Source organism: Pelodiscus sinensis, chromosome 1 (assembly GCF_052426305.1).
Source record: "Pelodiscus sinensis isolate ZL-2025 chromosome 1, ASM5242630v1, whole genome shotgun sequence".
Taxonomy (NCBI): domain Eukaryota; kingdom Metazoa; phylum Chordata; order Testudines; family Trionychidae; genus Pelodiscus; species Pelodiscus sinensis.
Window position 1 is genome coordinate 24,730,552 of NC_143052.1, and position 16,257 is coordinate 24,746,808.

The window sequence follows — 16,257 nt, forward strand, 5'->3', positions numbered from 1 at the left end:
GTAATGCTAGTTTATTGCAGGTAGTTCATTACTTAGATGACTTTGTTCAAGGATAGGGCAAATTTGCATGACCCTCAGCCCTGCCCCATCCCATCTACACAATTGTCTGCATCTTCTGTCCAGGGGCTTGCCAGAGCGCCTGGTGGCTGCCCCAGTGGGCAGGGCTGAGGGTAGTACAGCTGCACTGCAGTCCCATGTTCTGTTCCCTTTCCTGCTGCAGTTCCTGAGAGAGTGCTGTGATTCCATTGAATGGTTTATATCTGCTGCTATCCACATCCACAGGTATAGGTGTCTCATGATTCTTTCCCCTTCTCCAAAGTGAACCGCAATGATTTAGAAATATGTAATAATCATAGCAAATAGGGACTTAGGGTAGATCCTGGAGGAAAAATTATTTGAGCAGACATGTTGCAATATAGAGTGTGGCAGGAAAATGTGAAACTTCCCTTGGGTTGACAAACCTAGTAGCTATGCAAATAAGGAGGGCACCAGAATCATAGATGGCATTGAGAAGTAATTTTTCATCCAGACATAGTATAAGGGGCTTATTATTATTCTTCAAGAAGAATAGGGCCCACTTGTCAACCTTACGAGTTTACAGAGTTTTTGACTGATATTGAAGAGGACATTAGTGGATGTCTAGGAACCCGACCACATATGGTGGGAACGCAGCCAAGCTCATTGGTAGAGCCTGCTTGTGGTGGATGTTTAGTACAGATATTCTGTACAATAGAGATATTGTGATGGATTAATAAAGGATTTAAAGGACATTCTTTACAGGAGCAGAAACTTCTTTATAGCCCTTCCTTTACCCTCAATTGAGGAGTAGGAAAGGTGCAAGGTCCCAGGACCAGATAGGCTAGGAACAGGACAGGTAAAGCAGGAAGGCTGACAGCAGCTCTCCTTCCCAATAGTATGTAATAGAATTACCTGAACTGAATACTTATCTGCTAGGTACTACCTGACATTTAGGAATAAACCCATCCAGTTTCAGCATAGCCAGTCAATGGCAAAGTCCTTGAGAGAAATGCCTGAAGTATGGCATTTGAGGAAACACCAGTGTTGCACAATTGAGGCGTTCTATGGCATCATTCATTCATATGTCTTTCAGCTGTTGTCTCAAGCTATCTGGAATTCCAGGAGGAACACGCTGTAACAGTTTAGCCATTTTTATGTTCCAGAGTTTCTGTAGCCCTTACTTGGAAGTTTTTTTTAAATACATTTTTAAATAAATTGAGAGCCTGGAGTATAATTCTGTAGAGAGGGTGAATTCTGGGGTAAATTCTATTATTACAGAATACACAGAGCTCTGGATATATTCAGACACATTTATGGTTCCAGTTTAGAGTTTAATTATCCAGAATGACCAATTTTTAATGTTCAACATTTTCAATTGAAACAGAATTTAAGATAGTTCTTAAATGCTGTGAGAGCAGATTAAAATAAAGCATGGACTGATTTGTTTATGCTGGAACTAGAATGGAATATGGTTATGAGTATGTCATACATACACTTCTCTCTGGTGGCAACAGCAGTTTCTGCAAAATTTCAAGATGACTGGCAAATGTTTTATAAAAATCTATTGTGCTTTTTCTCCCTCATTTATGACAAAAGGATTCATAAGAGTTTCCCAAAAAAGTTTTCTGGTTTTCACTTCGATACCAACATCAAATTTTTTTCCCCTAATTAACTGAAGGGCCCCCTGAATATCTGAAGATATTCTCACATCTCGACTAAGCAGGAATTGTATTTCTAGACTTCCAATTTACCTGAATGCCACCAAGTTCGCCGGAAGTCTGCTCCAATTTTCACACAACTGATTAACACTTCATTCAATTCCCAAATGCCCTGCATATAGCTATGTTCTGGGGAGCTAGTATGGAGTTTGTTTCAATTATGATTTAAAAAACTAAAAGAGAAAAACTAAGGCTCTAAGGGTGTGTCTAGACTACAGAGTTTTGTCGACAAAAGTGGACTTTTGTCGACAAAACTATACCTGCGTCTACACTACTGCTGAGTTCTGTCGACATAAAGTCGACAGAACTCAGCAGTTTTGTCGACGCCAGTAAACCTCATTTTACGAGGCATAACGCCTTCTGTCGACAGAGTTCTGTCGACAGAAGGTGTTATTGCATGTAGGGTTGTGTCTAGACTACAGGGCTTTGTCGACAGAACTGAATGTAGTCTAGACGCTCTTTGTCGACAGAAGCTTTGTCGACAGTATCTGTCAACCAAACTTCTGTCGACAAAACCCTGTAGTCTAGATGTACCCTCAGTGCCCAAGCACATCAGTAACACCACAATGAAATCTCAGCAACATTAAAATGACCATTCAGCAGTGCACCAGTCAACCAGAAATCTAGCAAGACTTCTTTCTACTAGGGATGTGGAAGACTAGCAAATGCTTATCAGATAGTTACTACACTAGTTGCTTCCTCTCCACCCTTGCTGCCTATCAGAAAGAGGCAGCAAGAGGGGGGACAGGAAGGGAGGCCTCAGAGTGGCAGAACTGCATGGAGCCGGGGTCAGCTGGGATTCCTCTGCTGATCCCAGCTCCACGTAGCATTGCCATTTTGAAATGCTGCATGAAGCCAGGAGCCAACTGGGGACTCCAGCTGACTCCAGTTCCACACGGCACTGCCGCTTTGAAACACCATGGGGAGCCCCACATGGAATTTCAAAGCAGCAATGCTGTATGGAGCCCAAGGTTAGCTGGGGACTCCCCAGCTGGTCCCCAGCTCCACACCACATTTCAAAGCAGCAACACCATCTAGAGTCAGGATCAGCTGGGGAGTCCCCAGCTGGCCCCGAATTCCATGTGGTGCTGCCGCTTTGAAATGCCACAGGGTGCAAAGGGCCAGTGGGGGACTCAATCAGTCCTCCCGCTGGCCCAGTGCTCCCCGCATCACTTTTGCCTTTGAAGTGTAGCAATACCTCTGGGGCTGTTACACTTGTAAGGCAAGGCTCCCTTGTAGAATAATTGAACAGTCGATGCAAATTGCATCAACTATTTGATTAGCCTATGAATCTAAATTTAACATCCCTACTTTCTACCCCTTCATTGTTATGAGAAGAATAAATGTAGCCTTCTCCACAAATCTCTATCAAACAGATGCCTTTTCAGCCTGTCTAGGTTACCAAATTTGGACTTCTTCAGATGTAGTTAGAGCTGCAGACTTTTGAAGTCCTCACTATCTGCCAGCTATTGACAGATTGGAAAGATTCCTTTCTGCCCATGACATATAAAGGTCTAAGGCAGGGGTGTGGAACATAAAGCCCGAGGGCCAGACTTGCCTGGATGCAACCCCTGAGGCTCAGGGCTCCCCTTTAGCTTTGGGGAGCCCATGTTGGCAGCCCCCTGCTGCCTCCCTGTGGGGCTGGAGTACACAAAACTACTAGTGTGTGGACCTCCCCGCCCCCAGGCTCTGTTGTTCAAGGGAAATATGGGGAGTGCCTTTCTCCTCAGATAGGGGCCATGTCAGTGAGGATTTGTTTGGATTTTTTTTTTTTTTTTTTTGGCTCCTCACTTGTGTGGCCCCAGACCGATTTTTTTGTGGGTCAGTGGCCCCGGCCCAAAAAAGGTTCCCCACCCCTCATCTAGGGTCGTAGAAACCATTAACCTCCTTGTGTCTCCCTGATGCTTAATCTGTTCCACAAACATGGCACTGTCCAACTGAAACTCTTCTAAAACAAGTGTTACTTGTTCTGAAAATGCAATACAAAGAACCACACTTCTTTACATCTCTAGCCTGTTTATGGATCACGTTCATTCATTCTTTGCTCATTAGCTGTGCAGCATTGCTTTCCCTAAGGGAGCACACATCCTAACCCTTCAGGTTATCATCTATGCTCAACATCTCCACTCCAATAAACAGCCATTTCTTTGTGGATAATAATGGTTTCAGATAATGCCACATCATCTTAGGTATCCTTCAAGTATCAAATCATCTGTGATATCCTAACTTCCCTCTATTGTACCATAAATATTTCATATGGACCAATGGGGAAATAAGCTAAGGGCAATTACACATTTTACCACAAATCCTACTGCCTGCAGCAAAACCACACTGTTTATCTGATGAATAATCAAAGCTTTGCCATTGGTCATTCTATTTTGTAGAAGCTGCTTATTAGGCCTTTTAATTTTGTTCTATGTCCTATCAGGACCTGCTAGATGTGGACAGAACTTTTCTGATTTATTACCTACTCATTGCTTACTGGGAAACCGCAATGACCCTGCTGGCCTGGTTTTTGTCTACAAATTGGAGCCAAGTCAATCATCCAGGTAAGAATGGACTCCTGCCTTTTGTTTCAGTGCGGCAGCAGGCATGATCATGATCTTGGTAAGTATATTTACAATTGTATCAGTCCAAAAGGCAGGGCTTGTTGCTCAGAGTGCTGCCCACGAAGGTAAACTGTAGCGATGAAGCATTGAGATATCTATGATCCAGAGAACATGGAACGTACTCAAGTTCACTGATTGAATAATGGATTTCAGGTATTCTATGCTGAAAGCAAGGATGTTAAAATGTGTTTGTGTAAACATGTAACTGCTGGAAGTTCTCAACAGTTACACTTTACACATGGGATGGGGAGGTGGGGGCTGGGGCTCGCAGGGAGCCAGCTTCCCATGATCACCAGTTCCCATTTCCCCTTCCCCCACACTGCTGCCTCTGATATAGGCATGGAGGGGGCAGGCGCTCAGAGGTAGCATGCAACAAGGGGGGCTGTGTGTAACTGTGAGAGTTAACCAATGAGCCCAGACTCTTTGGTTAACCATGTACTTGGGCATACTTTCACATCCCTGGCTGAAAGCTCAGACTGAAGATGACCACCTTTTTAAAAATTCAAAATTGGTTGCAGACCTAGCACTGGAAAAAACCTCTGCACTTCTCTAGCCTCCTGCAACTGAGTTAATGGCCCCTGTGTTCTCAAGGTATAGTTTGTGTTTGAGCCCTATGCCACTTGGTTATGCAGAGCAACAAATGAATGAATTGTTGCAAGAATTACTATGACCCTATGTAACAGTAGGTTTTCATGATACCTTTGTCATTTAGGGCGTATTTAGACTATGCTAGACTTTCAAATCCCACGGAATTTGCCTATCTTCTTTCAAGCTCACTTTCGAAAGCAGCGCTTAAAGATTTTAATTAATCTTTAATTAAGATACGGTTTTGTTGGCGAACCCTCCCGTTTGTCGACAAGCCGTGTAAACCTCATTTTTTAAGGAAAAGCGACTTGTTTGAGAAACGGGAGGGTTCGCCTCTTCCTCTTTCGAAAGTCTAGCGTAGTCTAGATACGCCCTTAATCTGTGTGTTGTAATCTTTTTAATAATTTTTTTTAAAAAAAATCAATTGTGCCAGGAACCTTGTCTTTCTATAAGTTTATCCAGTGTCTACAACAATGGGACACCAATCCTAATAGGGCTTTACCAAAATACAAAAACAAAAAGACATTCTCCAGGAACTGAAATCCCCTCCGCCCCAATTTTTCACAGAGGTTTAAGTTTAACCTGTGTATAATAATTATCAGTCATATCACAAAGCCACAGCTATATTTACATTGATATGTCTTCACATCCCACTCCAAATAAGTGGAGTTCTGATCCCTTTGAGAAAGGAGGGGAAAACCAATGCTAGACACCCAAACCTGAATTAAAGTTTAAGACTGAATTAATTTTAATAACTAAAAAATTCTGGTGCCACACGTCTAGAGTATAAAGTCCATTGTTCTCCACAATTTAGTTTTGCTTTGAGAAATAATATGGCTCTAAGTAATGTTAAAATAGAAACTAGCAGGCTAAAATAACCACATATACCAGGGCAACATTTAACTTTAACGGCCAATTAAGAGAGTCTTAACAACAAACCTTTAAACGGAGAACAATTTTCATCTAATTTAACTGTTCAACAGAATGTGATTAGTAGAACTGGGAAGATATGTTAACAAGGATAATTAACATTTTTCTTTGTTCTGTAGTAGAAGAATCAACACTTACATGGCAATATGTCTTTATATCTGTTCTTTTTAACATTTTCTTCTTTCTCTCCAGTGACTGTTGGATAGATTTTCTCTGTTCTATATTTGGTTGATAATCTTCTGAGCCTCTGAAATTAAGATGTTTAAGTTTAAACATTAAAGTCTCAACATAATAGAAGCTTTAAACAAATGAAGCATCCCTATTGTATGTGCATCTATTCATAACTCACTCTCACAACCTCTTTTGAAACTGTACTCAAGCAATCAAAATATCTGGAACACTGCTACTGATGTATAGCTCTACTTTACACGACTTCAAAAAGTAACGTCACTAGTATTTAATTTTTAAGTTGAATTAATTATGGCCAAGAAGAAATATCAATAATAGACTACAGTTTCTTAGAAGAGAAAAAACTATCACCAATACTGCTTCACAAGGGATTGTTCAGAGAACAAGGTTTTAAAAGTACTTTTAAGAGAAGAAGAAAGCTAACGAAGTCAGTCAAAAAGCATGGTAGCAAATACAACTAAGTCAGTATTAACCCAGGGAAGGAAAGATTGCATAAATATATCCAAAGGAAAAACCTAGGTAAGAGATTACAGGCAGTCCCCGGGTTACGTACAAGATAGGGACTGTAGGTTTGTTCTTAAGTTGAATTTGTATGTAAGTCGGAACTGGTACATATTGTAGGGGAAACTCTAGCCAAACATTTCTCCAGAGCTCAGTTTTATTCTCCCACACCTCACTTCCCTCAGTCCTTTATTCTCAAGCTGAGGTGTCTGCTGAGAAAAGCCGCTCGGCATCTCTCTGGTCTGCTGGGGGGAAGCAGCTAGTGCGGGGTTGCCTCACCCCATTTGTAAGTAGGGATCCGATGTAAGTCGGATCCATGTAACCCGGGGACTGCCTGTAATTGGTCCCAAATGAGATATTTAACCTTTTTCCTCTGCTGGTGACCTGCAAAGGATAAAAACTGAACATGTGCTGGGATGTTTTGCTTCTCTACAATGAATAAAGATGACCTGAGGTAGTAGAGGGTTTTCTGTGTGTCTTTTTTATAAAGTTTCAGGGAAGTAAAAAAAAATTAAACATTAGAAATTCAAATCTCGCCCACTACAAAAGATTAACAACTGGAAAACTGGTAGAATGACTTCACAAATACCAAGCAAGTATAATCTGAGTAACAGGGGAAAGAATTTTTATTTGGACTGTTTAAAACACAAGTTTTTGTTAGTATCTGATTAAGAAATTAGTAAGAAACAAAGTTGGTTTAGATTCAATACTTTGCTCTTTAATTATAAGCCTGAAAGAGACTACAAATAGTATTTGAGAACTACAAGAAGTCTACCTGCAGAGCCACAGAAAACCTGACTTGATATTCCTGTTATTTCAAAGACAAAAAAGGGAGAAAATGTTTTGACAAACTTATTAGGTCTTCTTTATAGACCATGAAGTAGTAAAATGAGGCAACAATGTGTCAGCTGGTTTGGATCAAACACTGTAAGGCAGTTATACTCAGGCTCATAAACCACCATGTGTCTCCTGTGATTCCTTGCAACACATGATGGTACAGGCTGCACCTCCCAAAACCAGAATTTTCTCAACCGACAACATGACCATGGATGTTCCTGAATCAGAGAACCCTGGTAGTTTAGTGGCAGGATGGCAATCCAGGAGTGACCAGGCTGAAGCAGCGGGAGAGGGCAGGGGCTGGTGGCAGCCCACTGCAGCAGGGCGTGAACCAGCAGCAGCCCCCAACAGACTGACAGCCTATGGCACTGGGACCGGTTTGTGGCAGACCATGGGAATGTAGGATCAGGCCAGCAACAGCCCATGGCAGTGCAGGGCCAGGGCCAGAGCCTTGGGCAGCCAGTGGAATCAGGGTGTGATGGGGAGTGCATACTCCACACTGAAGCAGGTGGGGCTAAGACCCCATGGGGAGAAGAACTCCTGCCCCTTGATCCAGACTCCAAATGGCTGGGGCAATATAAAAGGCAGCAGAGCAGCTCAGACTGGGCAGGCCAGTTAGAGCTCCTGCCACCAGTAACCCTGACAGTAGGAACCGGAGACTCGGGACATGGCCGCAACGCAACCCCCGTGGAATTCTAGAGAAAAGCTGCTGCTGGAGAATCGGAAGACCCAGCTACCACGTGGGATGTTGGTCTGATCAAAGCGGTAGGAAGTAACCCGGCAGGATATTGCAGCAGCCTCTCCTGCCCAGGTATATTCAGCATGTTTTGGACAGATTCCCTACCGAGGGAGTGGCAGACCATTGTGCCAATCACAGGGCCCTGCGTTGGGACCTGGTGAAGCAGGGTGTTAGCCCCAACCATACTGACTATGGCTAATAGGCCACACTGCCCTGAACTGAGGGCTATTTCCTGACTCTGGCTAGTAGGCCACACTGCTTTGAACCAAGGGGGGGTGTGTGTGTAAATTGACTCTGGCCATTGGGCCACACTGCCCGGCAAGCAAGGTTGCTTAGGGATTCGGGGTTACCTGGAGACAAGGGAAGTTTCGTGGACTGTAGAGATGGCCAGCTGTGGTCAAGGAGGCAAGAGTCTGCACCCCAGAATATAGTCACCCCAGTGACATGGAATGCATACGCCACCACACAGGGCCATAGTTTGCAGGCTGCTGTAGGGCAGGAGCCTGCGCTCTTGGCAGCCTGCTACAGTGGAACCAAGGTCAGGGGTGCTGGCAGCCCCAGCAGCCCATGGCAACATGGGGCTGGAGCCTGGATAGCTTGTAAAAGTGGGGTCAGAACTCACAGGCTGCTATGGAGCATGGACCGGAGCCCAAACCCTCAGCAGTCCTGGCAAGCCAACGAGGGCCAGAGCTCCTGGCAGCCTGGGCTGCTGGAGCCAAGCAGACAGTCTAGCTGGATCAGCAGCAGAGAGGCCAGCAACCCAGGAGGGGCTGGAGGTAGTTCCCTCATTCCTCCCAACCCCAAACTGGCAGAGTCAGCAACTAGGGGCTGTGGCAGGGAACCTTTTCAGGTCTGGCAAATGCCCTGGTTCAGGAATGATCAGGTCCCAAGGGTGCTGGATAAGAGATCCCCAGCCTGTATTAAAAACAATGTTATTTAATTATTAATCAATAATGATGTGTTTACTATGTTGTTAACCAACTGTAGATTACTTGAGCAGTTATTACTATGAGAAAATTAAAAAGTTAATGAAAAGAGAGCAAAAGACAACATAATGGACTTATAATAGATAAGGTTTGCCCTCAACTCCAAGCAGGGTGAAAGGGAGGGAGATTTAACTGAAAAAATTAAGTTTGTGTCCTATCTACACACAGTTTGCGCCACCTGTACTTATCCGTGGGATGCCGAAGCAGCCTTTCCCCAAAGCTGCTGCTCCACACTGCTGCCTCTCATACAGAGGCAGCAGCATAGGCTGGCAGATGGGTCCCCTGCATGCTCTTCATTTAAAACTTGGACCGGCAGGCTGGAACTGAGTCAGCACGCCAGTCTAAGTTTTAAGCACAGAACACGCAGGTGAATAGGAGGGTTGTTGCAGCTAACCAGTACCATAAACCAATAACCATTTAACCGATAAGCTACTGCTTATCTAGCTAGCCACTAACATCCCTAATTAACATAGACCTATTAGACAATGGAACAGTTCTCCAAGGTACCACAGAAAAATCAGTCAGGTACCATTCAAATGAAAAGCAAAAACACAACCCCTCCATAAATCTCCAACCCTCACTGATGTGACTCCCAACTGAAACATTTCACTCCCCTAGTGCTCCCACCCCATTGTGGGAGAGGGGGAGGGCAGGGAGGACCGAGGCCTTAGGCCAGATTAACTCTTCTGAGGGTTCCAGGATTAGTGGATTTTTTGAGCCCCGCTAGGCTCTGGAATGGGGCCAAAAATGAGGGGTCCAGTATGTAGGACAGAGCTGCCAAAGAGTGGGATAGGGATGGGGGTGCAAAATCTGGGTGGGAGGCATGGTGCAGGAACAGGGTGTGGGTGGGGAAGAGGCGGGAGCAACTCAGCCAGTATTTGCTGGTCTCCAAGGAAGAGCGTCTCTTGGGTAGGATCTGCAGGCAGTGCTGGAAGAAGTGCACATGCTGCTTCTTCAGAAAATCCAGCCACTCCTCATCCTCAAAACCCAGATCCTCCACTGCCATTTTAGCTGCCCACGCACCCAGCCCGGCATGCTCAATGAGCATCACTGGCACAGTTAGATGCACTCTCTCTGGTAATCACTAGGCAAGGCGAGGCCATGCAGCTTCCATGTCCTGCCTCCCCGGAGCACGGGGAAGGTAGGGTGGATAAGGAAGCACGTGCATTATGTGGGGAGGTGGAGAAGTAGCACATGTGTGCTTCCCCACAAGCCAGATCTGTTGCACAGTCTCAGGGCTTCCCTCCCTTGGCCCCGCAGGAAGCCTGTGCTGGCTCCAATCTTGTGAGAGGTGCAAGGCTGGATTGCCAGCATGGGCTCTCCGTTGCTGGTGGTGAGGAGGAGGGGGGCTGAGCTCGAGACTTATTTGGCTCCTATGTGAGCCATATATGGCTCGCAAGGCATAGGTTGTGTATATGTATGAAAGTTGCCAAGGAACTTAGTCTAAGGGCTTGTCTACATTGCTACTTTACTGCGCTGTGACTTTCTGGCTCAGGGGTGTGATAAGAGACACCATGAATGCAGCAAGTTACAGCACTGTAAAGCACTAGAATGAACAGGCTCCCAGCTCTGGGAAGTACCGTAAATTAGCGAATATAACACGCATCCAAGTATAACACGCACTCATGTATTACCTGCAGTTTTTCTATCATGTGTAAAAATATATTAGAGTATCCGCAGACATACATAACCTGCAGAGACTTCTGCTGCCTTCATAAAAGTATTTGGTGATCTTTGATGTGGTTGCCACTTGCCAGCTATAAAGATTGAAGATTATGATGTCATGGAGCCCGATAATACTGGGTTTTATTATACTGGCCTCTGAGCTATAAAAAATAATAAGCACTATCGTGTTGCCGGTATATAAAACCTACACCAACTACAACGTTTTAAAACTTTCAGTTTATAACAAATATAGTCCAAGAAAATATTTTTAAAGATTTTAAACTATCTGTTGTTACATCTGCAAATAGAAAATTACAGCAGGCAGAAAATTTTCCGTTAATGAAAAGTTTGTTTGCAAGTGGAGAAAAGAAGAAGCGGAGATTGAGAAATTAAATCCTCTCCTCTCAAAAGAACGCGCCGAGGAAAGAAAGCCAAGTGGCCAAATCTAGAAGAAAACCTGGCTGAATAGGTTCTTGCACAGAGAGATAGCCAATGTGCAGTGTCAATGATAGCCATAAAGCTCAAGGCTCAACTTATGGCTATAGAGATGAAAATCGATGATTTTCACAGAAGCTCAAGTAACTGGGTTTACAAATTTATGAGACGAAACAACCTTTCAGTTTGAGCATGGACAAGTGTTGGGCAATGGCTTCCTGACGAACAGAAGAAGATGGATAATTTCAAATATTTTGTCCATAAAGAAATTAACCAGCTGACATCATTAACATAGACGAGGTGCTCAGGTCCTTCAATATACCCGCAACTCTGTCTGTTGCTGCAACTGGAGTGAAGCCAGTCAGTGTAGCAACCACAGGTCATGAATGCACCTGTTTACAGTCGTATTGACATGCACGGCTGGTGGTGAGAAATTAAAACCAATGGTAATTTTTAAGAGGGAGACGGTGCCTCGAGAAAAAACTACTAGCCAGTGTGTCTGTGGTCTGTAACAAGAAGGGCTAGATGAACACAGAGGAGATGAAGACGTGGACAGACAGCTGCTTTCGTGCACAAAAAGGTGGGTTTTTAAAACCCAAATCTCTGCTACTTTTTATGCTTTGGCTGCCCATAAAGAAACTTCGGTTAAAAAACATATCAACATCGTGGGAGCACGTATCGCTGTAATTCCAGGTAGACTGACCTGCAAGTTGCAACCGCCTGATGTAGCTGTCCACCACACATTCAAGTGCTTCATCCATGAGGAATGGGACAATTGGGTGATAAATGGGGAGCACACCTTCACTCTGGCAGGTCGACAGCACCGTGCAACTTACGTTGAAGTTTACAAATGGGTATTAGAAGCTTGGGAAAGAACACCACCAGCTACTATTCACAATAGATTCTGTAAATGTGAAATTCTTCTGGAAGTCAACGCGTCTAGCTCTGAATCCGACTACGATAGCAAATCAGACGCAGCATCACAGGCCTCAACCGTCAACAAAGCATGCTTAACCGAGGTTAAGGAAGTTTTTCACGACAGCGAGTATGATGAAAGTTTTTATGGTTTTGAGAATTCAGACGCTGAGGAGGATGCTGCTAGTTATGACTCAAGTGATGCAGAATAAACTTATTCAGCATGCACTATTTATTATATGACAATGCATAGGATGGATTTTTTTAAAGCTGCAGTATCGTATGTATTAACATTTATTTATTTAGTAGCTTCACAGTAAGTAACATTTTAACTTATTTTATTTTAGTAAACACAACAACATTGCCACTCTTATTAAATTAGTATTAAATCAAAGGTGTTGATTTTATTATGTTGATTTTGTCTTCTTGTAATATGAGTAAAAATCAAATTGCATAAGAAGCAGACATATATACCCCCGGGGGGAAGGAGAAGAGGGGTAGATAAAAACATGGGCTATATTCACTAATTCACGGTATGTTTCCCATTTAGATGATTTACATGGAGCACTGGGAGAACTTTCTCTCAGCCCTTGTACTGTAGTCATGCTTTAATATTTTAAGTGTAAACATAGCCTAAGACAAAGAAAGGTAAGATTGGTACAGATAAAAATAGAGTCAAACTACTTACTTGTTACAAGTTTAGGAGAGCCCCAAATGCCCTAATACTTCTGAAGCGATTAAGTTTGCTCATGATGAAGTGAGTCTAAAAGCATTTGAGGGTGGAAAAGATGGGCAGCCTTACTGATCTGTTAAAGAAAGGCATTCAGTGTAGGACAGAGTCCAAAAACATAAAAAGTGATCTAACAGAGTAATCCTAAGATAGACTTCTTTTATGTAAATGAACACACACAAGAACCAACGACAGATAAACAGGGTGGGGCAGAGTTACGAAAGCCATTGAAAGCAAGAAAAGAAACAGTATTTCATGCTTTGGAAAAGGAGGCTCCACTGGAAGTATTCAAATATGAAGGAAACAGTCAGAAAAGCAGCGTTAGAAAAGGATCTTAACTGATGAGTTTTGAATGGACTGAGGGAAAAATGATGGCATCCGAGACCAAAAAAGATGTTGCAGTAGGCAAGATGGGAGCTAAAAATTATGCTATGAACACAAAGAAAATGTGGGGTCTTGGAAAAGCTTTGGCAGAAGATAACATGTTAGGAGATAGCCTGAATGTGTGATACAAGGCAGGTGGGAGTTGGAGGATTTCCAGGTCACAGGGCAGAGGAAAACACAAGAGGACGTGGACAGTGAGAAAAAACAGAATTTTGATTGCACCAAGTTTAAGTTGATAGCAAGACACACAGGAAGAGCTACTGAAAAAAAAGGTGATATGCTAATATAATACAACCGTTTACAGTACACCACAGCATGTATTTTGAAAGAAAAAAAAATCAGCAAGACTGCCAAATTACATCCCTAAGGATTTCAGAGATGAAACAGCAGAGAGGTTAGAGATCAAGTCTGCTTCCACAGACACCATAGACCTTGCACCACACTCACATGCATTCCATTGGCAGCTCTGGTGTTACAAACCCTTTTTATATGCATTATACAATTTATGTAACTTTTTAAAAGTGTATTTTTAAAAAGCAATTAGAGATTTCCATGCAGTTATTGAAAATTAAGAAATAATACTAAAGACTTTGAGAAACTAAGTTCCATTTTAGTTACAAATGCTGCATAGACTAATTTTGCTTATTCACTGTATCACAGAAGTGGTTTGCGGGATAGTAACAAACCCTTACCACATATGGCAGTAGGGGGATGTTCTTTTGACTGGAATAATTATGAGTGTTTGAAATACACTTCCTGCTTTCATAGTTGTTGAAAGTCAGCATTGTGAATTGCTGAAATTCTACTCAACTGCATCCTTCAAAGTTGCTTCAGAAAAGTGGGGGGACGGGGGGAGATGTATTGGGGGGGGTTGTTTGTTTGTTTGTTTTTAATCTTTAAAGTCTTAGGCACATATATATAGACTGCCACCATAGTAAGTCAATAGTTTAGTGAATTTGAGAGAGCAGGATCTATCACTTTTGCAGCCATATTATTTATTTACTGGTTATCTAATTCACACTAAAGACCTGCATGTGGCTCATGGGTTGAGAACTGCTGACACATACAGAGAACTTAAAGTATCTTTTCCAGCATAAGCTTCACAAGACTGGTTTTCCCCACACTATAAGCTTTACTTTGTACTGCTATTTCAAATACTCACAGCATATTGTATAACTATCTTTTGCCTCCTGTATTTAAAAAACAAATGTTTACCATTTTTTCAAAGACAGAGGAAATAACATTTAAAGCAAATATCAACTAAAATATACCATTAAATAAAAAAAAAAAGAGGACTTCAAAGTAGTTTCATGCATCCTAGCTAAGTAAGATCTGCTATCAATTTTTATAGTTTCCATGGTTGTATTTTCTTAAAAAGCATTTCTCATTTTTTTGCTGGGAGAAAATACTAGAAGGCAAAATTGTTCAAGTGGCTAGGCACACAGTGCTGTCCAAACACAAACGGTAAACTGGAAAATAAAATTCCAGAAGGATAGCCATGTTAGTTTGTAACTTTAAAAACAATATAAATAAAATGACTTTTTGATACTTATAACTACCTTGATCATACTCATGGCATAGACACACACAAAAAATGTAATTCTGAAATTGGCCATATCACATCAACACTAGCTTCCAACAGCGTTTGAAAAATTCCCTTACTCTGCGCAAACAGGAATATTTTTCCCCAGCTAGGGCCATTAGCCTTTGAATTTTTCATGCTTTCATTTCAAAATGTTTCTAGCCTTCATGACTCAAGGAAGAACTCTCCAAATGCAAGCCAATTACATCCAATGCAGTAACGTCTGCCTCAGTCCGCAAAAGAAATAGCTCTTGTGTTACTGCTGCTGCAGCTGGGTGGCAGTGTGGTGACTTTTGCTGTTCAGAGTTGACTGGCGGGGGCAGAATGTGTATGCATGGTGTCTCATTTCCCTACTGGACTGAGAGGATACCACCATGCAAATAGAGAACTTTGAGTATATTGGGGCCATCTGCCACAGAGCAAAAGATTCAGGAGGGTGGGTCTGCCAACTCCAGCAGTGATTGATAGGATGGGAGTATCCATAATTTGTACACCGGAGTCCCCTGCTAGAGTGACAGATGGGTATAGCCACCACTCAGTCCTCAAATTAGTCAAGACCTCTCTGCTCCTCAGCCTGTTGCTCTTTGTGAGGATGCTGGAAACCAGGACAGCAAAGCTGTCGCCTCCACCACATCAGTCGACAGCATTGCGTGAGGACCAGCATAAATGATATTAGAGGTTGTCCATCATTAATATATTGAAGGCAGCTTCATTTTATTGGGGTAGTAGCTACTCAAACTTATTTGGTGTCCTGGGAAAAGCAGGATTAGTCAGGGACTCTGAAGTCAACCAGCAGTAGACCAGTAGTTCTCAAACTTTTTTGGGCTCCAGAGCCCTTTACATGAGTAAAAATTTATGTGGAGCCCCAGTGGTCCACTGATAGGTACAACACATACAATCGATGTCTCCAGTTTGTCAACCTCGCAGAGCCCCTGGAGATGTCTCGCAGAGCCCTGGGGTTCCGTGGAGCACAGTTTTCGCCAACTCAGCTGTTTGTCATAAAAAAGTGGCTGTCAAGATGGGATCGGGCGACAAAGAAAGCCTTTGTCAGCAATCCCTTATGCCTCATAAAATGAGGTTTACAGGATTGGCCGACAAAGGCTATCTTTGTCGCCCAATCCCCACCTTGATAGCAGCTTTCTGCCAACAAACTGCTGACTCTGCAAAATGCGGCAGCCATTTTTATTCAAATGAAGCACGGGAGATTTAAATCCCTGCTTCATTTGCAATGTCGGTATGTCTAATTTACATCCCTCTGGCGACAGAGGGATGTAATCTAGACATATCCTAAGAGGCACACCCTTCCTTTGTTGGGTCCCAAGTTCATACTTCTAGGAGGAACAGGTAAAATACAAGTGCTTGCCAGGACAGCAGAGAAACTTAAATGAAAAATACACACTACAGACAATTTCCCACTGCTCATAGCCTTACCCT

The 16,257-nt window shown here is 43.0% G+C and overlaps 1 protein-coding gene across 3 annotated transcripts in view; it reads right to left on the reverse strand.

Annotated features, from left to right (window-relative positions):
- The window catches only part of PTPN12 (protein tyrosine phosphatase non-receptor type 12), a 152,013-nt gene that overhangs the window by 102,827 nt on the left and 32,929 nt on the right, over positions 1-16,257 (reverse strand). For all 3 annotated transcript variants that reach the window (XR_012903327.2, XM_075926702.2, XM_075926692.2), the window contains exon 2: positions 5,999-6,107. Coding sequence is in view for 2 of the 3 variants with exons in the window: in XM_075926702.2 (XP_075782817.1) it covers positions 5,999-6,107 (109 nt within the window). In the remaining variant the exon portion in view is untranslated. The remainder of the gene's footprint in view (positions 1-5,998; positions 6,108-16,257) is intronic.